At 42.8% G+C, this 25505-nt stretch overlaps 4 protein-coding genes across 7 annotated transcripts in view; 3 read left to right on the forward strand and 1 right to left on the reverse strand.

The window, feature by feature from the left end:
• scara5 (scavenger receptor class A, member 5 (putative)) overlaps nt 1-6020 on the forward strand; it is a 56636-nt gene extending 50616 nt beyond the window's left edge. For both annotated transcript variants that reach the window (XM_084483937.1, XM_084483938.1), the window contains exon 12: nt 3046-6020. In XM_084483937.1, coding sequence (XP_084340063.1) covers nt 3046-3179 — 134 coding nt within the window. In that variant the 3' untranslated portion in view covers nt 3180-6020. The remainder of the gene's footprint in view (nt 1-3045) is intronic.
• A 2406-nt stretch (nt 6021-8426) lies between these two features.
• Nucleotides 8427-12817, forward strand: pbk (PDZ binding kinase). The gene is made up of 7 exons (XM_084483747.1): nt 8427-8524; nt 8725-8886; nt 9202-9347; nt 9801-9970; nt 10294-10423; nt 11656-11856; nt 12247-12817. Exons 2-7 carry the CDS (start codon nt 8726-8728, stop codon nt 12462-12464), a joined length of 1026 nt encoding a protein of 341 aa, XP_084339873.1. The 5' UTR covers nt 8427-8524; nt 8725; the 3' UTR covers nt 12465-12817.
• An 846-nt stretch (nt 12818-13663) lies between these two features.
• On the reverse strand, nt 13664-21777 carry esco2 (establishment of sister chromatid cohesion N-acetyltransferase 2). 3 transcript variants are annotated; one of them, XM_084483746.1, is made up of 14 exons: nt 21653-21777; nt 21071-21152; nt 20656-20807; nt 20060-20360; nt 19303-19600; nt 18862-18992; nt 18630-18741; nt 18310-18388; nt 17119-17303; nt 16478-16609; nt 15911-16000; nt 15632-15775; nt 15061-15245; nt 13664-14301 (listed from the first exon to the last, which is right to left on the reverse strand). In XM_084483746.1, exons 2-14 carry the CDS (start codon nt 21121-21123, stop codon nt 14169-14171), a joined length of 1995 nt encoding a protein of 664 aa, XP_084339872.1. In that variant the 5' UTR covers nt 21124-21152; nt 21653-21777; the 3' UTR covers nt 13664-14168. The 3 variants fall into 3 exon arrangements, with proteins under 3 accessions (XP_084339872.1, XP_084339870.1, XP_084339871.1); XM_084483744.1 differs by having other exon boundaries at nt 13666-14301; nt 18862-18995; XM_084483745.1 differs by having other exon boundaries at nt 13668-14301; nt 18310-18385; nt 18862-18995.
• A 76-nt stretch (nt 21778-21853) lies between these two features.
• On the forward strand, nt 21854-25505 carry ccdc25 (coiled-coil domain containing 25). The gene is made up of 9 exons (XM_084483563.1): nt 21854-22029; nt 22233-22280; nt 22379-22418; nt 22539-22590; nt 22697-22772; nt 22881-22984; nt 23341-23543; nt 23794-23839; nt 24506-25505. The coding sequence occupies exons 1-9, from the start codon at nt 22005-22007 to the stop codon at nt 24533-24535; spliced, it is 624 nt and encodes a 207-aa protein (XP_084339689.1). The 5' UTR covers nt 21854-22004; the 3' UTR covers nt 24536-25505.

Below are 25505 nucleotides of genomic sequence, written 5' to 3' on the forward strand. Positions count from 1 at the left end.
GTTTAGTCGACACACAACTCACCTAGCGTGATTAAGTCTTTGGAGCACAAAACGAGAAGAAATGTACACATGTTGTGTGAAATCTTTATCGAATTATTTGTTGATGTATATCTTATATACTGTGCACATCCACAGTGAAAAACAGGGCCTCGATTTTTACATGTTGTTTTAGTGACTACAATTTTCTTCAGTGGGTATTTTTCACAATCCTACAGAGGTTAATATATACTTTTAACGGGGAATTTTGGCAAACTAAAGTGTCGTCAAGTTGTAGTCTCGGAGATCGTAGCCCTGTCTCTCTCTTTCTTCCTCTCCCTCCTTCTCACGCTCTCCCTCCGTCCTCGGATCACCATGATGTCATTGGGTGCCCGCCGTGGAGGCCAAGTCATTAAAGCATGTCTGGAAAAATGTGATACTGAAGTGAAGAAAAGTTTGCCAGAGGACCATGAGTGTGATGAAAATATTCACTATCAGAGGCTGAGTGCCGTTCACTGAACCACAATTCCGATACATATATATATATATTTTATAATAAATAATGTAAGAACACGCACACATTCATAACTACACTGAAACTTGGCTCTCAATCTTGACACTCCAAAAAGGTTCTCCATATTGTCTCTTCGAAGCCACTCAGCGCTCACTCTTCACACGCCCTGGTTTGTCAATAAAGAGTTGACAGGAGGAGTTGCTTACTATTACAATATCATGGGTTCCACAGGCTCTGCCTATTTCACCTCCTATTAGCTCCTATATTACACAGAGACATGGTTTGTTTCCATATCCAACTCAAAGCCATCCAGCAACAGAAAGGCAAGCAGGGCGTTGGCCCAACCTCCTGTGATGAAAACCAGGCATGACAGTCCACGGAGAGCAATAAAGCAGAGTAACAAAGCTACCAACACGTCCTCAACCTCAAGCCTAGCGCGTCGTCACAGTTTGACCAGGAAGTTAATTTAAAGGCCATAAGTTCCCAATAAAACCACTCTCCTTTTCTCCTCAAGTACCCTTCGGTTTTATTGTCTCTCTCTGTATGTCAAGAACTCCCGAGATCACTGCCGTGAAACGTATTGACACAAACAAACTGTAAAGAATAATGAATTTGGTGAAAGGCTGACTGAGCCCCAGCCTGTACATCCATCAGCCGCTGGACCCCAGAGAAAACAGTGTAAAGGGTCTGGGTGTGCGTGTGCGTGTGTGTGTGTGTGTGTGTGTGTGTGTGTGTGTGTGTGTGTGTGCGCGTGTGTGTGCATGTGTGCCTCTGTGCCTGTGTGCATCTGTGTGTGTGTGTGTGTGTGTGTGTGTGTGTGCATGTGTGCCTCTGTGCCTGTGTGCATCTGTGTGTGTGTGTGTGTGTGTGAGTGTGTGTGTGTGTGTGCGCGCATGTGTGTGCGTGTGTATGAGTGTGTGTGTCCAAAACAAACCCTGGCCACGTGCAGACCCAACAGCTGGGCTTTATGCACAGCTACACCCGTCTTGGCTACTGCGGCCCCAGTGCCCAACATACCTCATCCACACACACACACATGTGCCCACGGCTCCCCCTGTGCACCTTTCTCCTGCCGCACAGCGTAGGCCGTTCCTGTGGGCGTTCCTCTGTCTTTCGGGCACTATTTTCAGAGTGACTACACAATGTTTTGACACGTTTGTCAGGTTTCTTGGAGTCCATCTTGGAATCTTGGAAGCTCTGTAGGAGTATTTTAATGTGGTGGAACGTAACCCGGCTGAAACAGGCAGCACTGGGAACACACAAACACACACACACACCATTTAACTCTAGCTTGCCAGTGTAATGGAGGGAGGCGAGTCCTCCAGGGTTGACCTCACTCCCAATGCCTTAAGAGGCTATAACCACCGACATGAATGGCTTTAGCCGTAAGTGTTCGCCTTCCAATCCTAGGGTTGCTGGTTCGAATCGCAGCACTCACGTATGCGCCATGTGCGCACACGTTTCAGGGCCTGGAACTGTTCATTGCCAGAAGGAGTCCACAGTTATCCAGGCCTCTCAGTTTGAGCTATAAAGCTGTAGGAACCATGGAGCCATAACTTCAGTTGGAACCTTTGTCTTTCCACTCAGTTCGTCATGATGATGATGATAATGGTTATCCAAGTCAGGGCACAAACACACACAAGTCAGTCGGCGTAATGACAGGACGTGGTTCATGTTTCGTTTTGTTTGTGGCGCAATTAATCATCCATTGAGAATAATATCATCTATCATTGGTATTGGTGTGTCATTACTTGCGTGTGCTGGTAACTGTATCCAAACTGTATCCAAGTGAGACACAGCAGGGTTCATCAGATTTAGGGACCTCAAAACTAAAAGGAAGATTTGCAACTGAGTGCTCTACTTAGATCCATGATCCATCAACCTTTGGATGGATCACCATGTTATGTCTACCAAGGGAAAAAAAATGTATTGGAAAGGTATAGTGTTAACCCTTGCCGCATTTCTCTATTTGTTCTCTATAAGTGGCTGTTCCTGTCAGGCACGCATGCAAAACCTCCAAATCCGTTTACCTCCCATTGCTTATGGACCTCTCATTTCTCACGAATGTCTAGTAAAGATCCACTTACGCTCTAGAAAAGCGTGCATGATTAACAACTGGCCCTAGCCCAGCGGTAATTTAATATTCAGTTGTTCTTTGGTCTTGATAAATCCAAGACATTTCCAATTGGAATTGGAAACAAAGTAGCAGAAATATTATGGAAGAAATTGAGGCAGGATTCTAGGAATAATAAAAAAAATTGAATCTGAAGTGGGGATGCCTGAACTTTGGTCTATAAGATAATGTAGCAAGGGAGTGTTGTGCACCCAAAAACAGAGGGAAGAGAAGAGAGGATGGAGGAAGAAAGGAGTTTCCTCACTTCATTTTTAAATGCTGATCCGTAGATATTCAGTATTCAAAGGAAACCTTGAATGCCTTGAACAACCTATCTTGCAAACAACCTTGAGCAAACAACTTCCAGTTGCATTAAACCACATAAAATAAACAAGAAGTACTCAAAGGTACAACTGATCTGTTCTGATTCTTCTGCTTGCAGGTACTGGTCTGATCTGGATGGACGACGTTGCCTGCATAGGTACAGAGATCAGCATTCTCCAGTGCAAGTTTCCAGGCTGGGGAAAAACAAACTGCGGACACGTCGAGGATGCCGGTGTGACCTGCGTCACTTAGCATGCAGGGCTCCTAGCGACACAAAGCGCCTCCTCAAACACCTGCAAGCTTCCTACGAGCCACCTAGCTCGCTAAGCTAGCTTGTTGGCTGCACTATAGCTTTACAGCCATTTTTACGCACTAACTTGTTAGCAGCAGCATTAACTTTTACCGTGCGAGTGTTATTCAACTTGATGAAGTCAACTTGAAGTTTTGACTCTTGGAGAATCACTAGTAGACCTATTGGCTACAAACGTGTACCACTTTGAAGCTGCCTTATGCGATTCACCAAAAGCGCAAGCTCTATCCTTAGCCAGTATTTGTGGAGGTGTTGCTGGAATCTCTTCTCAAGTTGTCTCAGGACCAATACGGGGTCCTTCTGTCAACAAGGTTGAAACACCTTCATAGATAGAAACTCAAAAGAAAATGCCTTGATAGAACAGCCTGTTTTGTGGGCAACTAATTTCACCAGCACTATTAGGCTATGTTATTAATGGCTTTTGAACTATTTTTGACCTCTCACCTTACCTACCCTGCTCAGCCAAAACTTAACACATCTTTTCCTTTCAAATGGACTTCAATGAACCCTGTGACAAAGTAGATCTGGCACATAGAAACAGACGTTGTTTTGTAGAAGGGGTGTCGCGTCCTTTTATCCTCCGAGAAGAAGAAGGATGATTATGACCAGATGGACGCATGGACCGCTGCCTTGTACGATTTACTACTGTGGGTCTGTCAGTGTCCTCTCTGTCTGTCTCTACAGCCCAGTAGTTGATCTGAATGAACGTTACGCATCCCACCCCCCCACCCCCACTCCCGACAGAAAATGGAAACAGAACGGACAATCATTTGGCAGAATTTTATCTCTCACAGCAAGCCTTCGCTTTTATGTCCCCTGGCCATCCAAGAAAGCTTGCAGCCTTTTCCTTTTTGCACAGTGCTGCTTTCATATACATGAACTTCCAGCCAAGAACAACCGAGTTTCCAGAACTCAAGAGATGACACTAACGTCTTCCTGTTTCTCTGGTCTTTAAAGGCTTCAAAGGGGAAATGTTAAAATCAACATACTCTAAAAGGCCAGTGAAAAGTGTTTGACTCTTTATGGGTGATATGCAGTGTTCATGGACTGCCTTTCCAGTTGGAAAGACAGTTCTGCAATACATTTATGTGCTCCATAGCTGCCAAAACAAAGGCAGTGCATTGCGTAGCACCAAAATACTATGTAGTGTACATTGGATACAGACATTGGTTTTTGAAGACAACCAATGAAGACATACTTTTACCAATGATTGTACTATTGACACATTAAGAAAGAATTGCATGTGTAAAGCTGTAAAGCTCAACCGAAAAGTTAAACATTTGGAAGACACCTGACCATCAGTTGTAGAAGCATTCAAAACGAACAAAAAAGATCCTGTTTGGAAACAGAAAACTCATGGTTTTGCCAAGTGTGTGCCTTTTTTCCATGATAAATACCTACTCATACCTGGAGTAGATACAAGTAGAACAGGAACTTGGCAGCGAAGTGTACGGTCCAGTGGCAGCTGTGACACAGTCCGATTGCCTTTGTCAATAGACAAAAACAAACTGTCATGTCAATTGCTTAATTTCCCACTTTTTTACGGATTGTGTTTTTGTGACCAGATGACCCAAATAAAGGGGGAAGCAAAGGGTTCCGATATGTATCCTCTGTCATCTTCTTGGAGGTCTTAAGATAAGAAGGCTCAGACAATGGAGTCACAGCCGGGAAACCCTCCCATCTTATCTGCACTGACAGCCAAAGACACCCCCCAGCTCTGCGCCTGTATATTTTACACCCCCATCCATCAATCCTCTTAGGATAAGCAGATTTTTACTAAGTGGGGGGGTGTATGTAGTTTACGCCTATATTAAGGTGACTGTCAGTTGCAATTCAAGATAGCACAAGGATAGTAGATGTATGGGGTGTTTTATAATAGACACTGTATGCACATCCTGACATGGCATGGCTGGGGAAGTACTGTGGCCATTGTCCATCGTTTATCATTACTGTTGGTCCACATTGTTTCAAAGAGCGTTGCTTATGTGTCTTCTGCCTTTTTTCAATGTTTTTAAAGATATTTTACAAGTTTATTGGCTGATTTGAGGGGATGGGAAGAGATTGGGAATGCTTCAATGCAACCGTTTTTCACAGAAGTTGTAACAATGTAATCTGTAGTACGCACTTCTTTATTTCCCAAGTTCATTTCCATACACAAAGCATGCATGTGTTTGAAGGAAGATGGTCGTAGCGTATAATGTATTCACACATAAAAAGAATGCTTTGATGGGATTTACTGATTGTTCTGTACTGACCTCTGATCCTTGCTTTGACCCACGATGTATCAAATTACCGAAGACGCTTGGACGGGGGCTTTGAAGATGCCATGTATAAAAGGCCTTTGAAATGGAAAATACCACACATTGCTGATCGCCAAACTAAATCAAAGTGTTCCTAACTGTTCCAATATGTACTTCCTTGGACCAATATTTGAGTGCCCTCATTTTTTTTTTACGATTGGATAATGGGTCCTTGATTTGTATGTCATTTGGATTACGAAGACATGTACTACTACACTCTTTGGACGAATGTGTCCAGGAGTATTCTGTACTGATTTATATATATGTTTTCATGTTTGCATTGTGCTGGTCATAAGAGTTGAAATAGATTTACAATATCTAGTGATAGATATGTACAGCATGCAATAAAAAAAGAGTAAATCATTCAGTGTTACACAGTGTTACACCAATTCATTGATAAAGCATTGAACTTTATCTCCAAAAAAAAATACACAAAATGCTTATATTTTGATATCTGAAGTTGACTTGTACCATTTAGATGCTGTAATATTCACTGTTGAAATAATAAAAGTTTAGATTTGTTTAAACATGTGGGCTGGCTTATTTCAACAAATGAAAATGAACTCAACACATTAACTAAGACGTCAGCCAAAGCAGCTGACCCGAAAGACAGGGAGTCAACAAAGACTTGTGCGTCTGTGTTTGTGTGTGCGTGTGTGTGTGTGTGTGTGTGTGTGTGTGTGTGTGTGACGCCACTGGGCAGCGATTAACTGCTATGAATGTTTCCACATGCTGTGGAGAACATTGTTTTGATTGAGGTCTAGCTAACGTGACATGATGACACTGATGAAACACACTGGTGATGTCTGAAAGGATATAAAACCAGGTAAACCTTGGACAACACTGCTATAGTAGTTATGATTAATTTGTTATTCATAATGTTATCCATAATGTACTGTAAGATTAATAGACATGGGGTTACGTCCACAAAACAGACGGTGGGATGCTGGGCAGTGGCACTTGTAGTTAAAAAGTTGCTGTTGATAGTCATAGTTATTAATAGGTCATGAAGTGTGCCCCAAGATATTGCTAAATAATATGCAATTGAACACCATTCAAGAAGTATTAATCCATAAACACTTTGTTTGGTGTGTTCCAATTTCAGAACAATAATACATAATATAAATATATACATAGGCCTATTTGTATGTTAGGGTGATGGCTTGTTTTTTGTGTACTGAAGGCTCTCATCTGCTACACCATGAATTGGTACGACTGGTAAGAGTATCTGATCTGTTAAGGTTGACTGTCGTTGACCTTTCGACACCTCTCACTGGAGTTATACCAAGACCCCGGGGGGGAAATTGACCCACAACGTACCCAATAGGGGTTACATCCAATTGAGGAATAATTTAGGACTCCCCCAGGGAGATAGAGGAGAAGAGGCTGGTAGGTAGGGGGTTGACTGTGGATCAAGTCTTTGACCTTGTTGTCTTTGCCCTGGTTGTTGCCAATGCAATATCATATCTTCACTCACACGCGTCTGCGAGAAACATTATCATTTGAACAACATGTGAAACCCTTCCTTGCTCTCTGTTTGACCTGACATGACAACGGGCTGCGACTGAAGCGGCCAGTGCATCTCTCTCACCCGTGGTCCTCTTCCCTTCGTTCTTGTGTTGTTTTATTAGCGGTCTTGAGGGGAGTGTTACCCACCCAGCCTTGTTCTATTAAGCTCTCCCACAACATGTGGTGGCAGAAACCACCCACCCACCCACCACACAACCATGATCTCATTTTCCCTTGGAGGGAGCGTGCGATGAATGACAGAGGGAACGAGAGAGAGAGAGAGTGGGTGAGACACGGACACAAGAGTCCCCCCGGTCTTCCCCTCCACGGCCGTTTGTCATCCAAACCGCGTTCTCTGCTGTAGACTCCTGCTAATGATGAAATGCTTGTACCGCCATAGAAAGACTCTTTTTGAATTTACTGTAGGCTGGAGGGTAAATACCCATCTGATGAACACATGTCATGTGGTATAACGCATAGTATGTCATTATAGCAGCAAATACACATAGGTAAGTGTTTATTTGTAGTAAATCCCCACTAAGACAGAAGGATAACAAATAGAAGTAGAGTACAGAATATGCCAAATATGTCAAATGGCCTATATTTACTTTGGTTTGGTATCTGCTGTTCAAAACATGGAATATTGTATGTGTGTGTGTGTGTGTGTGTGTGTGTGTGTGTGTGTGTGTGTGTGTGTGTGTGTGTGTGTGTGTGTGTGTGTGTGTGTGTGTGTGTGTGTGTTTGTGTGTGTGCGCTTTCTATATTTTGATCTATCTATCTCTAATGTGTGTTGCTGATTCCACTCAATTCAAGGTTAGTTTGATGCAGCCATTGTAACTAGCTCAAGTTCATGAGCTAGTTCTCCTGTTGCATTTGTCTGGAAAAGGGATGAAACGGTCTGATTATCGTAAAGCCAACGCATTAGGTGGCCTTGGACCTTAACCTGGCCAGAGGCTATTGGCAAGGTGGGGTGTAGAGTAGAGACCGATTTTACCACGCCTATGGGCCTATTTAAATTCACTGCATTTGGCTTGTCTGGGTGATACAGAATGACAGCACGTTCTTGTGTGGTCCACTTGGATGACGTCACGTACATGTTCGGCAGGTTTTGATTTTTAGTACCCCAACACTCAACCAAAAAAGAGGACTTAATTTACTCGGCCCTAATAGAGAGGGGCGAATACGTGATGAAATAAAACACTTTATTCAGATACACACAAGCATTAATATACGTAAAAGCAAACAAACGAATAAACAAATTATCAAGTTAAAATAATGAATGCGACCAGTCGGTTTTATTCAACTCGGCTGACCTCTGCTGGCAACACGTTGTTAGTTTTCTCTTCGACCCTGACGTCCAGTTTGTTCATTTGCGGCATCCGTACATCCGGTATCCGACGTAAATAGATTTTTAAAGTTCGGCGCGAATTTCACTGCAGGAACTCGTGTCGTTGACAGCCAACAACACAATAACACAGGTAAATGGACTTTATCAATGTGTCTGTTACCCGATACAACAGCGTTATAATATAATTTCACACATACCAGCTAAACTCGCACTTAAATACAGGTATGAATCCGCTAGCTTAGACGCTAAAAGCGTCGCTGTGCTACATTTAACAGTATCAGCTCTTTCAAATCCTAACGTTTAATCCATTTTACTTTTCTCAACTCACAGAATGGAGCCGCCTTCCTCAATTAGAGATGACACTTCGTTTAAGACCCCGAAACGTGTCCGGACCAAAAGCTCTGTGTCGGGCAGCCCGATCACGATCCCCGCCTCGCCGTTCATGAAGAAGCTTGGCTTTGGGACTGGCGTCAACGTCTACCTCATGAACAGGTACTGTTCGCTCCTCAAACAACCCTACATTCGCCACACCGTTCAATACACCATACACAGTTCCACACACCATGCACTACTCATCTCATAAATATCAGCCCTGTGGCACAGACTCTTTACACACAGTCTACTAGGATTCCTGTTTTCTGAATATGTTGTGTATCACCTTTGTGCAAATGTGGCCCACTCAATCCATAGTGCTCTATTATTTTAGATGGTGGTGATAAGTTTTCTTCCACAAAAGTACCGTGCTGTACATTTATCACCTCTGTTCCACATACTCTGAACCTCTTATGTATTGTGTAATTATTTCAGGGTAACCTTAGGCAAGTTGAATGCTTCACCATGGGCAGTGAAGAAAATAAACACCAAATGCGCTGGCAAGCAGATGAATGTTTACCAGAAGCGACTTAACGAGGAGGCAAAGATCCTGAAGGGCATCCATCATCCAAACATAGTTGGTAAGGCCATAGAGACACACACTCTATGATCAACGCAATCTAGACCTCAATATAAAACAAATGTCAGTCCACATCGTAGACAATGGAAGATAAATAAATGGTTAATTTTACTGTATACATCCCAGATAGGAAATATGGATCACAGAAGCAGTAAATAATTAGGGTGTCATAGCAGCAGTAAGTATAGGACAGTAAGGGTTAAAGGAATAATAAAGGAGAAAATAAAAAATAAATATCTAGTACACGGACATTAAACATGCACAGTTCAGGTAGACATTATCAATTGTTAAAATTATAGATTATGGATCAATGTACATGCGTGTCTAAAGATGTCTAGAAGTAGGACATGATGATGTCATTAGACCGTAGCAACACTCATGATTGGTAATAATACACTGTTCATGATTAACAATGAAGTTATTGATGATCCTTTGGGTGTTCATTACCTTTCAGGCTTCCGTGCTTTCACCACAGCCAAGGACGGGACCAAGTGCCTGGCCATGGAGTACGGCGGCGAGCAGTCGCTCAACGACCTCATTGAGAAGAGGAAGGCGGAGGGCCTCAAGGCCTTCCCTGCTGCCACCATAGAGCAGGTGGCGCTGCACCTGGCCAGAGGCCTGCAGGTAAAGCCCTGACCTACTGAATGTCACTTTCATTGCGACTTCCATATGCTGGTTGTTGTGCCTAGTCAATATATTTGGTAGTAGTAGAATTATTAAGTAGAAAAGCTTATTTTGAGAAGAGCCTGAAGACTATTCAGCAAACATCTCATGCACATTCATGTGAATGTCATATGGTGTGTTTTTTTTCCCTGTGTGCCAATAAGTCACCCATCATTTCCTATGATGATGTTTTGAAAAAAAAAAAGGGTGCTTTTTGATGAGTACAAATTGCTTTGTGTGTTTGCTTAGCTTGTGTGTGTATGATCTACCGTTCCCTCTGACAGTACCTCCACAATGAGAAGAAGCTGCTCCATGGGGACATGAAGTCGTGCAACGTAGTGATCCGGGGCGACTTTGAGACTATCAAGATCTGCGACGTGGGCGTGTCCCTCCGGCTGGATGAGAACATGAAAGGTAGCGAGGGCTTTGTGGGAGAGCAGGGAGAGGCACAGTGTGAGTCGGTACTGTGGAGGTCAACAATAGATCATAATAGGCTGTGTTGTTTACTGTTCCATGCAGGAACAAAGCAATCTTTACCAGTATATGTTTCAGTTAAATATTCATTTTCAATTGTTTGAGATATTAGTCGTAATATAAATATAGACCTGTGTGCTTATTATTTGTATTTATTTGTGTCTGTGACAGAATCTCTATATATTACTGATTATGTTTATATACATGTATATATTTCACACGATTGTGCTAGTCAGTCAGTGGCCATGATGGGTTTTAAGATATTAATAAACATTCTTCTGCTTCAAGTCATGTTTAGCCACCTAGAGGTATCATTAAGTATAATTCCCAGTGTATATGAATGAATTTCCATTTAGGATAAAACTGGAGTTTATTACATTACCATGTACAATGGTTTTATTGTGTGGTGCGCTATTCATCTGCATTGTCCTTCATTCCTGCTTGTGTTGAAAGGAATAAGGAACTTTCATAGGCCAAATCAATACTGGTAGTTGTGGTTCTCTGGACAAGAGTATTAAGTAGGCTTGTAAGATGTTTCCTACGAGACTCTTCCATACTATCCTTGTTGAGTATTCAGGTGGCATCAATTAGGCTTTTCAGTTTGGAATTTGATTAAAAGAGGGATTGAAGATACAGGACTCATTTTGTTGACGACCCAGTGACTATAGTATCTTTGAATGGATCTACGCATATGGGGTCTACTCGTCATATGGACGGGCTTATGTTGTGTTTATAGTGTCTCTGATTCATCTGTATATGTTTTTGTTTCTGAATGAATGATGGACTGCTGGAAGACAGGACTTGGCCTAGACATTAAAGCGTATGCAACGGTTTACAATGGCTGCCTTTGTTTCAGTTGCAAGCTTGTGTTTTACTCATTTTGTTGAGCTGCTCTGTTATGCGCAAATGTTGGCAACAGTTGCGATTTTTCTCCTTGTAGATACTTCAATTTAATTACAAACATCTTGCGTTTGATTCATACATGGATGTAATGGGCCCCCGATCTTGGCCTGTTTGTGCCATTAAACACACAAGCTAACAAATGTGCCATTTAAACAGCAACGACTCATTTACTACACCATATTTTGTGAGTTTTCTACCAAACATCACCCAAAACGGTCGGCTAAGCATGCACCTCCTTTTCTCTCTCTCTCTCTCCCTCACCCCACCAGTGGCTGACCCAAAGGAAGAGTACGTCGGCACAGAGCCCTGGAAGCCCAAGGAGGCCCTGGATGAAGAAGGGGAGATCACAGACAAGGCAGACATCTTTGCCTACGGCCTGACCCTGTGGGAGATGATGACCCTGGCCATGCCCCACCTGGACATGCTGGATGATGTAGATAATGATGAGGAGGAGGATACAGGGGACGAAGGTGAGAGGGCATGAATAGCACTGTGGGATATCAGCAGAAATGGTCTTTGGCAGTGATCTTTAAGAGGAGAGAAGTGAATGTTTGTATCGGGACTGCGGCCTTATCAGGCCGTGCTTGTACCCATATCATACTAGACTGGAGACAACCCTGGAAGAGTTTTTCTCTATGGGAATGAGACGTATGTTGTTCCAAGCTTTATATTTGCAATTATTTTTATATCCTGCATAATTATTTCAGATTTCTTTACATTTTGAACACAATTGTGCAACAGGTGATCATCAAATTTATGGCTTGCTGTTTTTGCCCAGAAACCAATATAAACTCCTGTTTGTACATATGTATATACAGTATGTCCTAGTCATAGCCTCCATGCCTTCTCTCCGCCCCCAGACGAGTCTGAGGAGGAATGCTTCGACGAGGACTCCTACTACGAGCGGCTGGGCACGCGGCCGGCGCTGGACATGGACGCCCTGGGGGGCGCCTACCGCCGCGTGGTGGAGCTCTTCTGCCTGTGCACGGAGCAGGACCCCACACGCCGCCCGTCGGCCAACCAGATCGTCCAGGCCCTGGAGATCAACGCGCCCAGCGAGGTCATCGTTCTGGATTAGTGATGCTAGGACCGGTGGGGTGCGGTCTTTTGGTTTCTCTTTTATTTTACCCCAGCAGATTTCTTTTTGTTTATTATATTTGACCTTTCCCTCTTCATTTTCTTTCTCACTTGGCACATGTCTATTATTAACAGGCTACACTATGTACAAAACTCATGAGTCAGGGGAAAGAGTGCTGAGAGAGAAATGCAAGCTTTATCACAGGTGGCAAAAAATGATTGCACTTTGTTTGAATATGTTGTTTTCAGTGACTGTTATACGTGTGTCTGTCTATTATACTGTCCCCTTTGTATGTACGTTTTTCTAGATGTCACATGTGTACTTTTTCCAATTATCTTTCACCGAGATCTCACAGTAAGACGTGTGCACTGTAGTCAATTTTAATAAATATTTTTTTTTTGTAGCAAAACGTTGTTCATCTACTTGCAAATAGGTTTGCAAAGATGCCGACAGTATAGATTAGCCAACTATGCAAATATCACTAACAAGACAAACAAAGCGCAAATTGAAGATGCATGTTTGACCCCTCTATTGAAAGTTCAGGGCTAATAGAATTGATTGACACAAACCATTGCAATTGCAGCCCAAGCTCTGACGATGCCATTAACACTGCTGATTTTAGGCAATTAATACCTACTTGGTTCCATGGGAAGCCCTCTTAACCATGTCTCGTTAGTCAGGTGTTGGTCATGGAGTGATATGGCCTGTACCATTGGAATCATGGCTTTCATGACATTGTTTCTGAAATGATATGCTGAGGTAAGAACGTAACTGTTGTTACGTTAGTCTTGTTTAATAGACGGGGTGCCGCGGGAATACTCTCACATCACATTTAACCAGCCATGTTAAATATTGGAATAGATGTTGCAGCTAACTGTCGTCTTTGGCAGTGAAAGACATCCAGTACTGTGTAAGGAAGATGACTATTGTAACTCTGGGATACAAATCTGTTGGCTATGGATAGGATAGCATAGGATAATAATTGTATCCCATCATAATTTAAAATTTTCACAATGCAGTTTTTCATTTAAGACATTTTAAACATACAAAGGTTGTTTCAGAAGTGTAATTTAAAGTTGTAAAGAACATTGAAAGTTGGTAAGTATGTTAAAACAAATTCCACCCAATTCTAAAATGTTATAAATCAAATGGGATTTATTAAACCTATATTTATACACTCAAACACAGTAAACACTGCTAATCACTCTGAAATGCTTATCGTTTCACTTTTTCACAAGTCTGCATAAACATGGTCAAACAAAATGTCAAGAAGTAACAGAACTTTCCTAAAATCGCTCAAAAATAATACTTAGACTTTCAAAGAATTCAATAAAGAGCTAATTCACAAGGAAATGGAATTGAAGATTCTTGAATGAGTAATATAAAAAGAACATCTGTACATTTCAATAAGAAAATAGGGCAGTACAGATTAATTATATATCTAAAAAATATTTCAGACCAGAAAAGTATATATTTTAAACTAAACTTTCTTTTAACAGTACAAACAATAATGTTAAATCTAAGTCCATTTACTCAGCAGGGCATATATTTGTCAACTGCCATAAATGATCTGATTTGGAACAGGAGAACGAGAACCATAATTTAAGAAAAGTCCTTCAAACGTCAACAAAACCACCCCCCCCCCTCCCCAGCAGCCAATGAGCAGGTAAACACAAGCGGTCCACTGCATCCCGTCCCCAACACTCAAGTGAGGAAGTTGTAGACGAGGAAGGTGGGCGTGTTGCAGTACTGCGTGGCAAACTGTTTCCCGTCCGGCGTGGGGTCAGAGAAGGCGATTTCTTCCTTGGTTAGTGGACTGCCGTATATGAAGGTGCTCCTGAAAACAGAAACAAAATGTCCCAGAGAGGGAAGACCTCAGGTTATTATTGTTTGTTAGTTGTGTAAGGATTTAATAGAAAACTGTATGCAATGACATTCAATTTGCAATGTCTGCCAACCATCATGGTGACATACATGGTAATTTTTTTTAACAGCCATCCTGCTTTGGCATCAACAAACCAAACAAGTATATTTTTTGTGCAAGTTTAACAAATACTATCCTCAAAATTGACAACCCACACAAAATCTAAGGTTATAATGATCCTGCTACTACTAGGTCATCCTGTTTGAAGATGCTGTTGGTAAGATTCAAGATCTCACATTTGAGCAATAGTCGACTTAGCCATAGCAATCAGTCCGCTATTAATGAGTGAAATTCTCTTAGAGAATATCTGTTCTGGTGATCTACTCTACCCTTTTCTGCTCGCTCTTTGCAGCTTTCAAATCTATTTAAAAAGGGCCCCTGTTTGACCACCAGGTGTGAGTGTGACATTCATTACATTCAAGTCATTACAAGCCAATTCAAAATCTCCCATGCACTGTGACTTGGAGACATCACAAGTGGGAATGGTCACACAGATGTATGGCTAGCTAGTCCACTGGGTAAGTGGTTTGACTTATCTTTTCATATAAAGTACACCCTTTCAGAAAACATGCAAAAACCCAAACACCATAAACAGTGTAGCCCTTTGCTCCTTAACAGAGTAACTAGTTGCTCGAGATCCGCCTGGTGGCGGTGGAGGAGGGCGGCTCTTACCTGACGGTGTCCAGCAGGCGCGTGGCGATGCCCTTCCGACGGGCCAGGCTGAAGACCCAGATGCGGCTGACCCCGCACAGGGCGTTCTCCGGGCTGGTGGAGCAGCACCAGGCCCGGTGGTGCTCCATGAAGTCCTCCCGGTTCATGTCTTTAGGGGCCTCGGGCACCGCCAGCACGCGGTATGCCTGGATGGAGTACAGGGGAATGCATGTTTACTGGGGCTACAACTAACCATTATTTTCCTAGTCCAATCATCTAACGACAATTTTGATTAATCATCAAGTTATAAAATGTCATACATAACAGCAAATGCCTTCAAAAGTTACCAAAGTCCAAAGCTTAAATGTGCTTGCTTTTTATCTGACAAAAAGCCAAGAAAAACTATTCCTGAACCATTAACCAAATATTTTAATTGAACTGCAACATTGCAGTTCACATACTTGCCTGCCTTGTTCCTGACCCTATGACCACAGTGAAAAGTATGCGACAGTCATGCCAAACCACCCAGTATAATCATGGCCATTTTATTTTTCCCCTTCCCTCATTATTAGACAGTGTTGTCGTTTCCTACCTGTCGTATGTTCTGGGCGATGAGGCAGCCCACCACCATGCGCTCGTTGTTGATGAACAGGTAGGTCTTGGCCTTGGTGGGACAGTTGAGGGCCACCTGCTGGAAGCCCAGCTCGTTGTCCGCTACGCGCCGCACCTCCTCGGCCTGTGGTGACCAGGGACCAGCACACACAAACACACAACCAAAGAGAAGGGGTCAGAAGATGGCATGAAGGCACCAAAGTCACAAACCCAGAATGGCTTCTTGAGCTGTTCTCTAAATTATATATAATGAACACACCTTCTTGAGCGCGTACTTGGGGTCATCGGGCATCACCAGGACGACCTTGCCATCCCAGAACTCTGCCACCACCCGCTCCTTCTTCCAGCCCTGCAGCACAACACAGCATGCTGGGGGTTAGACGGTGTACACAGAGGGAAAAATGGAAACCCTGAAGAAAATATGAATTTAGTAGTTTAACACTTTCTATAAGATTATCATATCATTTCATTAACCTCAGGCTGAAAATGAGGTATGTCTTCTCTGCCCAACTAGGTTGTTCAGCACACAACTTTTTGTGCCTACTCCGATCTTGACTCACTTGTAAGTGGCTTTAAATAAAAGCATCTCCTCAATGACTAAAATGTAGTACGAAGTGTAGCATTCATGCTATTAGGTGGACACTTTGATCCAAAGTGTCCCACAAAACTGTGACACATTATTCTCATCATGAAAGATCCCAGCGGGAATCAAACCCCTAACCCTGGCCGTTTGTCCAGCTTCAAGGTTGCTTCTGGTGTACCATACGTGGGACTCTGGGTATAAAAAGCTCCAGCACCACCTCATGGCGGTGGAAGGGTAGCGTACCACAAACTTGATGCTGTCGAGGAAGCGCTGGTGGAACTGGGTGTGCTGGAACTGGTCCTCTGGGCTGTCTGCGCTGTACACCATCCCACAGGACTCACAGCTGGCCGCCCCAAACTCCTTCTGACCCGCATCCTGGAGGGAGGGATTGGGATGAAGACGGACATGAGACACTTGCATTACTCAAGGGAGAGAATTAACATTAGAGGGCAGCGCTAACATCTGTAGAGGATTTAAATGTTTGGCATGCACACGGTTATGAATATGTAGGCTAGTGTAGCAAGTTTTGTAAAACTTGTTCAATAGAATGCGGTGTCTTTTCCAGGTTGCGGTCTATACATGAAACATTGCTATGTGCCAGGGATGATTATGAATTTTAAAAAAAAAGTATTGAAAAATCGTCAGATGAAAGTGGTTGGAAAGAGAAAGTGGACTGCATCACCCAACTCTTCAATGCAGAACCATTATCCAACCAGCTAATGCCGACAAAAACTTTTATTCTAGCTTGGTGTATTTTTATGTGCTCTGGTGCACAGTATTGGTTTTGTGCAATGCGATGAAACCAAAACCCAACATAAAATCAAGTCGTGCTGATCTTCACCAAGCCAAACTTGATGAAGCCCACTTGATGAAGGAATACATACAATTATGAGCTGGTCGTCTTCATCCTGCTTCTGCCTCTTTCGGCGCACGCTACGCTCCCTGGGCACCGAGGAGGCGGCAGGCTGCAGCGCCACCGCTGGGCTGGCTGCGGTACTGCGGGCTGCCCTTTTGCTTCCTGCTGACCTTTTTGCAGATGAGCCAAAGATGGGATACACGGTTGGAGTTTCTGTGGGGGAAAAGTTTCAAAATCAGCAATGTTGACGGTCAGCAAAATCAGCAATGTTAACATCAAAATCTCAATAAGACCACCAAAGAGTCATGGTCATAGCTCTGAAATATCCAAGGGCACTAGAGCTGGGACGACTCGTCGACGTAATCAACGTCATAAATAAGTCTACATGAATAATTTGTGTTGACGTGTCATCCCCGTTTTTTTTTTTTCTCTCTCCCCGTTCTCTCTCCCAGGATGGCAGCAAAACACCGTAAGTTCTGTTGATTTGCCCCCTTCCCCACCCTGGAATGTTCATTTATCAAGCAGTTGCAGTAGTAAACCAAAGATCCTACTCTCTGAGTAAATGTTACGTTATACTCCGGGCTTAAATTTCAGCACGGGATTGCGGGTATTGCGCATATTAAAAAAAAATCCTGCAACCCGATTTCAGTGGCGCATCTGTCCTTCGTACAATCTTTGACGCACGCACACACACACACACACACACACACACACACACACACACACACACACACACACACACACACACACACACACACACACACACACACACACACACACACACACACACACACACACACACACACACACACAGAACCCCTTTGCGCTTGCTCCTTCTCGTTCTCTCCCAAAAGTTGTACACGACCCATGTGCTGTTCTTGGCAATTATTTCCATCGCTATGAGCTTTAAGTAGACTAATGCAAAAATGGACCGCTGGCTCAAACGTACGCATGCACGAATGTACACACACATGTCTACGTAACCACACATAAACACACACACACACACAAGCATGTGCACGCAACTATACACACAAGCATGTGCTGAAACTAAAAAATAATCGTTAGATTAATTGTAATTAAAATTAATCTACAGATTAGTCGACTAATCAAAAAATTATCACTAGATTAATCGTTTGAAAATAATCGTTTGGGACAGCTCTAAAGGGAACATCATTGCGGTTTCAATACAAAAAAGTTTAATAAAATAGGAGTTTACCAGGGACTGGGCTGCAGACACCAGCAGAAGGGTTCCCATCACTGTGGTCAAAGGCGGAGGCTGAGCAGTCATCATCCTCCTCAAGACAATTCATTAAAAAGGAAAGTATAACTATTAATATTGGCAATAGCTAGGTACCACTAACAATAATAATAATAACAGATAGTGAAAAATTGCATCAAAACCTTATCCAGTCAACATGTTTCTTCAACATAGAATAGATATCATCAAACGTTCTAAGGAAATGTAAGACTTGCACTACCTGGCATTGTTTAGATGTCGTTAGTGGCTTTATTATAGAAGCAACTAAGCTGGACTACCTGTGTGTTGATGCTTGAGGCTGTGGGTGCCGGACTGGCTGTCGGGGACCTACTCAAAATGAGCTTGATTTCCTTGGTTATTCCGTATTTCCGAGAAAGCACATCAGGTGAACTGGTGGGTGAGAAAGAGATATCACTTATACAATGCATTGGTCCTCTACGCTGGGCTAGTGTCTACAGATGTATTATGTGAGAGCACGTTCAGCACGTTCAGCTCAAGACATGCAGGAACCTTGGAAGCCCCGGGGACCCCGGTGGGCTCAGGTCAGAGTCGGCCCAGTCCAGCGGGTCGTACTTGTCTCTGCTTCCCTCCTTGCCGGCCCCATCGACGCTGGCTCCGCTTTGGCCTGGCGGCGTGACGCTCTGCTGATGGGAAACAAGACCCAAGAAATAATGCGTAGAATCAGGTTTTTTTTTAAGAATGTAGTGTCACACACACACACCCATTGAATTGCCCCTTATATTTATTAAGTAATTCGTTCCTCTGGCCAATTTTGTAAGAGACTAGTCCAGTAAGTACATACAAAGAGGAGAACAGTTTCAATTTCATTCAATATCAGCTCCAGAGTTCAGAGTGTGAGAAGATGAAACAAGGCAGGCACATTAATTAAAGTGTATGAAGGGTTCCAAAGTTCCACTACCCATTAGGTGCTACCAGCTAGCCTTCTCTTACCACTTCAGCTACATTCTGCCGCGGGCCCTTGGGAGAGGGCGTTTGGTCGGGGGCCACAGCTTCCTGTTGGGGCCTCTTTGCCTCTGCCTTTGGTGGGGCCACGGTGGCCTTGCTCTGGGCTGGGGCCGGCTTAGACCTGGGGGTGGCCTTCTTGTACATGGAGGTGGGCCTCTTGCCCGTGCTGAAGAAGGCGGCGCCCACAAAGAGCTTGGGCTTCATCTTTGCACTACTGAAGGTCATGTTGGTGCCCTTCTTGGGCTCTGTGGGTTTGATCGACGACGTTGACACTGGAACAGCACTGTCCAATAAAGAATACATCAAAATACATTTAACAGTGGTGAAAAATAAATAAACTTGATTCAAAATTATTATTTTCTATGACTCTGAATCGATTCATTAATTTGACGATGAGTTTTTAGCTGATACAACTTTCAAATATGAAAAACAACATTCTTATACACACACTTTACTTTGCTTCTATGCCATAATTTGCCACTTTTCTTAGCAATAGCGGACTGGAGTAGATCCTGAAATTAGCAACTCTCTGTACTGAATCAGGAATTGATTTTTGAATTAAATCGTGATCCCAAAAATGGAAATCGAAGATCGGGATACCAAAAGATTCACCATCTGTAATATCATCAGCATGATATCTGTAACATCACAACCACTTCTTGTTTAAAAGCATATAATAATGGACATTGTAAAAAATACGATATTTAGAGTGTGTGACCGATATATAGAATGAGTTTCAAACCTGCTGCTCAGATTCTTCAGAGAGATCCTCTTGGGAGGGGCCATGTAGCTCTTCATGGCTCTCTTGACGGCCTGGGCGGACGCCGTCCCCTTCTTCCTCTGCATTGTGCCCACACTGGGCTTTGACTTCTGTGCCACTTGCTGCTTGGGAGGAGGAGGCGGAGGAAGAGAGGGAGCAGCAGAAACGCCCTTGAGCTCCTTCACCAGCTTCCTCTCCAAGGGGGTGAGGTAGAGGGGCTTCTGCTTGCCATAGAAGGAGCTCGCCACCATGCTGCGTTTTTGGGGAGATTTGGCTGGGGAGCCTTGAGGAAGGGAGAGGAGTATTAGGTTAGTAACATTCTTAACCATCAAGTGGCATATTTAAAAACGCATACGTTTTGTTTTAGCATGTTTGGCCTCTATACTACCGGCTGTACTGTCGGTTAGCAAAGCTCACATTAGTCATTGCATCACATTAGTCAACACAGATCATTGGCATCATTCATTTTAGCAGCTGCAAAATGAACAGATTTTTTTTTTTTTTTTTTTTGCAGACCAAAACTAAAGCGGTTTGTTACCGTGCAGCACCCTGTACACCCCATGGTGTGTACCCCCTACCTGGTGGAGATTGCATGCGTTTCCGTGGGGAGGGGCTGTTTGCCTTTCCTGGTGTGATTGGGGGATTCTTCCTAATGGGGGACTGCTGGAGCCTGACAGACCTCTGCTTCATAGGGGAAGCCTGCTTCGCCTCTCCTCTCTTAGCAGTCAGACTTTTTTTTTAAAGGAAGGAAAGTCCATTTAAATATGAGAGTGAGAAGTTATTCAATATCGGGGGTAGACTGCCTGCCTGTGACAGGAGAATTAACATGGTCTCAACTGAAGCTTTAGAGAACTTCAGTTATACATATACAGTTAAATAGCTAAACAGTAAAATGGTTGCATGTAAAAGCCTAATATCAGGGATGATTAACTGTAGCGTTAGGTTATATATGTGCATTGTTAGATAAGGCATAGTCAGGTTGAAAAGGCTCACCTGGCCAGGTCAACGGAAGAGTGTTTCCGCTTCCTAGTGGTTTGAGGCATCATTTTAACAAGTCCACTTTCAACCGAAACACCTACATAAAAACAGCAATTATAAAGTCACGGATAGAAGACACAATCAAAAGTACGAAGTACTACAGTTCGAATATTACATAACAGGAATGACATTGCATTTTAAATCAGCTTTCTAAGTATCCAGACTTAATATTAATATTTGATACCAGAGATGAATACTATAGCGTTCATTATTGGCCCTTCATGCTACGTGTGGAGTTACTGGTGAGCTAGCTCCAGGTCCCCAGGCTAATTGGCGGGATGACTCAAAACCACCCAACACACACAACGAGGTGTACAAACGAAAGAGCATAACCAACTAAAAGCATTGGCATTAAACTGCATACTAATACATTTAATACAACTAATATACTAAATTGCTTGCCATATCCTTGGCGCGTTAACGTTTCACGTCAATCAACTGAGTTACCTAAGTTAGCGCCACAATCACTCAAAGTGCACTAAGAGGCGCAAAAACGAAATAATCGATTATTATGGCGTGAATGGAAAAGCATTCGACCTGTTATGATAACTCCTTATAGTCGAGCGCCAGACATAAATCCAGACAGTGGTTCTCTGCAGGTATCCTGCAGCCTCTGAACTTCGTACCGCCACTTGCTTCCAATGTTTTGAAGCGCGCGCGGCCAGGGCTGTACAGCGGAAGTCTTTCATCAGTTTGTAAACAACTTCCGGGGGCATTTTGACGTGCCTAACACACACCGCGGATCCGGCAGGGCTGAAGCTCTATGGGTTGAAGTCATTGCAATTTTTTGATAATGAATAGGCAAAATTAGTGCTTTCACAAAAAAGTTATTAATACTTAATATAAACCGTCGTGTCGTCGTCAAAAAGTTAGCCTTATTTTAATCAAGATGGTGTTTTATTTTCAAAGTGCCGGTAGGTAATGATCCAGACAGCTAACTAGCCAGTGGGAAAAGAGCTTCAGAGACTCCAGTCAGACTGCAGTGACATTTTAATAAAAGAGAATGCTATAAATTAATGTATTTATGTCATGTATTAAATGCAGCTTATGTTAACAAAATTAATTGCGGTAAGATAATAACTGCGTTTTGTGTTATTGCCTTTTGTACTCTCTTCAGTGGTGAACCCTGCCTACACAATCTATATGGGAAAGGACAAATACGAAAGTAAATATATTATATTCTTTTGTCCAAGCTTAACATTTTGTGTGATAATACAATAGCTTCAGTTCTTCCTGTAACGTGAACCTGCTATCTTTAAACAGACGAAGACCTAATCAAGTATGGATGGCCTGAGGACATTTGGTAAGATTCACATTGTTTTTTCGAAGGAAAGTGACGTGTTTTATGTACTTTGAAATGTTTGATATACCCAGAAGTATATTGTGTCTTGTTCTTACACTGTTGCATTGTTTTTTGATCTAGGTTTCATGTGGATAAACTGTCTTCTGCGCACGTGTACCTGAGGATGCAGAAGGTGACAAGTGGGGATACTTAACTATAGAACATTCTCATTTACATTACTGTAATTTAGCCCTTTATCATTTAATCGTTAATTAGATGTTTTGGGTTTTCTCTTCTAGGGTCTGACCATCGATGACATTCCCAAGGAGGTGTTGATTGACTGTGCACAGCTTGTGAAAAACAACAGTATCCAAGGTGAAAAAATAAAATGTGGATTGACCACATTTGAACTTAACTTGGCTTTAGGGTAACAGACATCTCTTAGCCCTACACTGCTGACTATGGGGTTTATATGCATCACAGGCTGTAAGATGAACAACATCAACGTTGTGTACACACCCTGGGCCAACCTGAAGAAGACTGGAGAGATGGATGTGGGACAGATCGGCTTCTTTCGACAGAAAGAGGTCAGTCGAGGCGGGTGCAATGACCCTGGTTTCACAAGAGATGGCCCTGTCTCTTAAGTCTAGGTTTTTTGAAGTCTACTCATGACCTATGCTTTTCATTAGTTTTGTTATTAGTGCAGTTTGGTTGGCTAGTAAAGTGATTTTTGTATTTAGTATTTTAGATTTAAAAGGGACCAAGTACAATATAAAACATAAATGTCCCCATCTGATGCACCGCGAATTATAGCTTTAATCTAATTTGCATCCTTCATCTGTTGGCGTGTCACAACAACGATTACTGAACACATAATGGGCCGTCGTCATCACAAATCACATCAATATTGTTTAACTCTTTGCTCACCGCAACCCGGCAACAGGTGAAGCTGGTGTCTGTGGAGAAGAAGATCAACGAGATCGTCAACAGGCTGGAGAAGACGAAAGATGAGCGGCACCCAGACCTGGCGGCGGAGCGGGCGTCCCGCGACCAGGAGGAGCGCAACGAGAAGAAGGCCGTCATCCAGGAGCAGAAGAAACGCGAGAAGGATGAGGTTAAGAAGAAGAAGGAGGTGGAGGAACTCAGGTGGGCATGTGGCAACGAGAGGCGCATCACTGCTGCTGCTGCTGCTGTTGTTGTTGTTGTTGTTGAGGTTGTTCTGGTTGTTATCGTCTGCCGAAAGAGTGACTCATGGGCTTCTCTGTCCCGTTTGATTGATGCTTGCAATGTCAGTTTTTTTTAAAAGCTTAACTTTAACAAAAAAGGTACTGCTACTGCTAAAGAATATTTTCTGAAGAAACTGTGCTTTACATGTGAACTGTTTTCTTTATGGCAGGAATTACTCTTCCCTCATGACGAGTGAAAACATGACGACCAATGAGGTAAGACTATAAATACATATTTGAAGCCTTTTTGAAGTAAAGACCTAATTTCAGGCTTTAGACTATTGGGTATTATTCTTGGATATAATTTAACTTAGATATAATAGTAATGATAGATTTTGGAATTGCCCTGCCTTTCTAAAAGCCCATCCTTTTGTTTAAGGGACATAACAGTATTTGAGTTTTAAACTGGAAAAATCCTCTCATTATAATAATTAGACTGTAAGGGTAGATTATACTTCTTTGTTGAATAGCTGCCGTAGGCCACAGAGATCCCCCGTAGCTAACCCGTCTCAGCAAAAATGCAATTCCGCAAGGATAGTGATTATCCCACTTCGTCTTTCATACATTCTCCAATTAATTTCTGGCCATGGTGAAGCGCACATGGAGCAGACCGAGACGGACTATCTTCTTTTGTATTATAGAGATCCACAGATGCCACTCAATTTGTGGTGAGAAGTAATTTACCCACTTTCTATGCGGATCACCAACAAGGAACCGTTAATGCAAGCACAGGCGTTATCCTATCCTCCACACCCACGGCTATAGAGGACAGGACTGAGCAGGATAAATCAGAGTCAACGTTAAGTACATAGAGGGTTGCAGCGATGTCTCCTTAAGCTTGAACCCAAACATAGCATGGATTTTACTTTGTGTCTTCTGCAGGGGGGCTACGATTCAGACGATTTTATGTAAAGCGCGGTTCCCCACGCCAGACGAGAAACACCCCGCTTGAGGAATCAACAAAACCCATTGTTGGGGCGCTCCCCCACCCGCTCTGCCTAATGGTGCATGGACAACGTACAAAGACCAACCAATACTTTTGCCCGTCGGACACTTGCAGCAGCGATAGAGCCAAGGTCAGAGAGACAGCGTTCGGGACCCTGGTCTGTCTGCTCACTGGCTCAGACATAAAAAAAAAAAAAAGAATCTGGTTGGACTCGCCCACATAGGAGATGGCAGTCTATAAACCAACACAGGCGAGCTTGTTTGACACAGGGCTGATGTCAGTGCCTAACCAACAGGCCAATTTGAATGGCCTTTTGGTTAGACACAAACTACAATTAAATGATTCATCCACTTTCTCATTAATGCATAGACACTCCCGGCCTCAAATCATTTTATTTCATAAATTATTTGTATGTTGAGCTTGTATTTCAATATAAACATAAAACATCTGATGTAAAGATTAGAATAAAACTACTTTGATGTTCTCCATATGTCTGTTATCAAAAAATAATTTGTTATTTTTTTTCAAATCAAATTTTAGAGAAAGCTTGGAAATACAAAACCCTTCACACACTTATGTTTTCGTGTTAAAAAGAAGGTCATTCACAAGAGTTGTGTTTTAGAGTTTCAAGAAAATGTCATAAACATAACGACAGAGAAGGAACCAAATCTTTCCTCTCATGCCTGAATGTAGCTACACCACTAGTGTAGCTACATTTACTGATTAACTATAGCTTCTTCATCATATAGTATAGTAACTCATGTGTCAAACCAAGGAACTCTGTTGTGGTGATATGTGGACTCACAGCTCCAAGTCCAATGACATCCGTCCGTCAGCTACTTACGTATGTTCATGCGCTCTGGAAAGCTGGTGGAACTACTTTCTCGCATTTTCATCTGCTTGTGATCTGTGCCAAAAAATAAAACGTATCAATTC

This window comes from Micromesistius poutassou, assembly GCF_964030765.1.
Source record: "Micromesistius poutassou genome assembly, chromosome: 19".
NCBI lineage: Eukaryota > Metazoa > Chordata > Actinopteri > Gadiformes > Gadidae > Micromesistius > Micromesistius poutassou.

Excerpts from the sequence above, each read along its gene's own strand:
- pbk (XM_084483747.1), top strand. The coding sequence starts at position 8,726 with ATGGAGCCGCCTTCCTCAATTAGAGATGACACTTCGTTTAAGACCCCG. Across the intron at positions 8,887-9,201 it reads AACGTCTACCTCATGAACAG|GGTAACCTTAGGCAAGTTGA; the intron begins GTACTGTTCGCT and ends TAATTATTTCAG. Across the intron at positions 10,424-11,655 it reads GCTGGATGAGAACATGAAAG|TGGCTGACCCAAAGGAAGAG; the intron begins GTAGCGAGGGCT and ends TCACCCCACCAG.
- esco2 (XM_084483744.1), bottom strand. The coding sequence starts at position 21,123 with ATGATGCCTCAAACCACTAGGAAGCGGAAACACTCTTCCGTTGACCTG. Across the intron at positions 18,996-19,302 it reads GGCAGAATGTAGCTGAAGTG|CAGAGCGTCACGCCGCCAGG; the intron begins GTAAGAGAAGGC and ends GTTTCCCATCAG. Across the intron at positions 15,246-15,631 it reads TCGCCCAGAACATACGACAG|GCATACCGCGTGCTGGCGGT; the intron begins GTAGGAAACGAC and ends TACTCCATCCAG.
- ccdc25 (XM_084483563.1), top strand. The coding sequence starts at position 22,005 with ATGGTGTTTTATTTTCAAAGTGCCG. Across the intron at positions 22,419-22,538 it reads GGATGGCCTGAGGACATTTG|GTTTCATGTGGATAAACTGT; the intron begins GTAAGATTCACA and ends TTTTTGATCTAG. Across the intron at positions 23,544-23,793 it reads AAGGAGGTGGAGGAACTCAG|GAATTACTCTTCCCTCATGA; the intron begins GTGGGCATGTGG and ends TCTTTATGGCAG.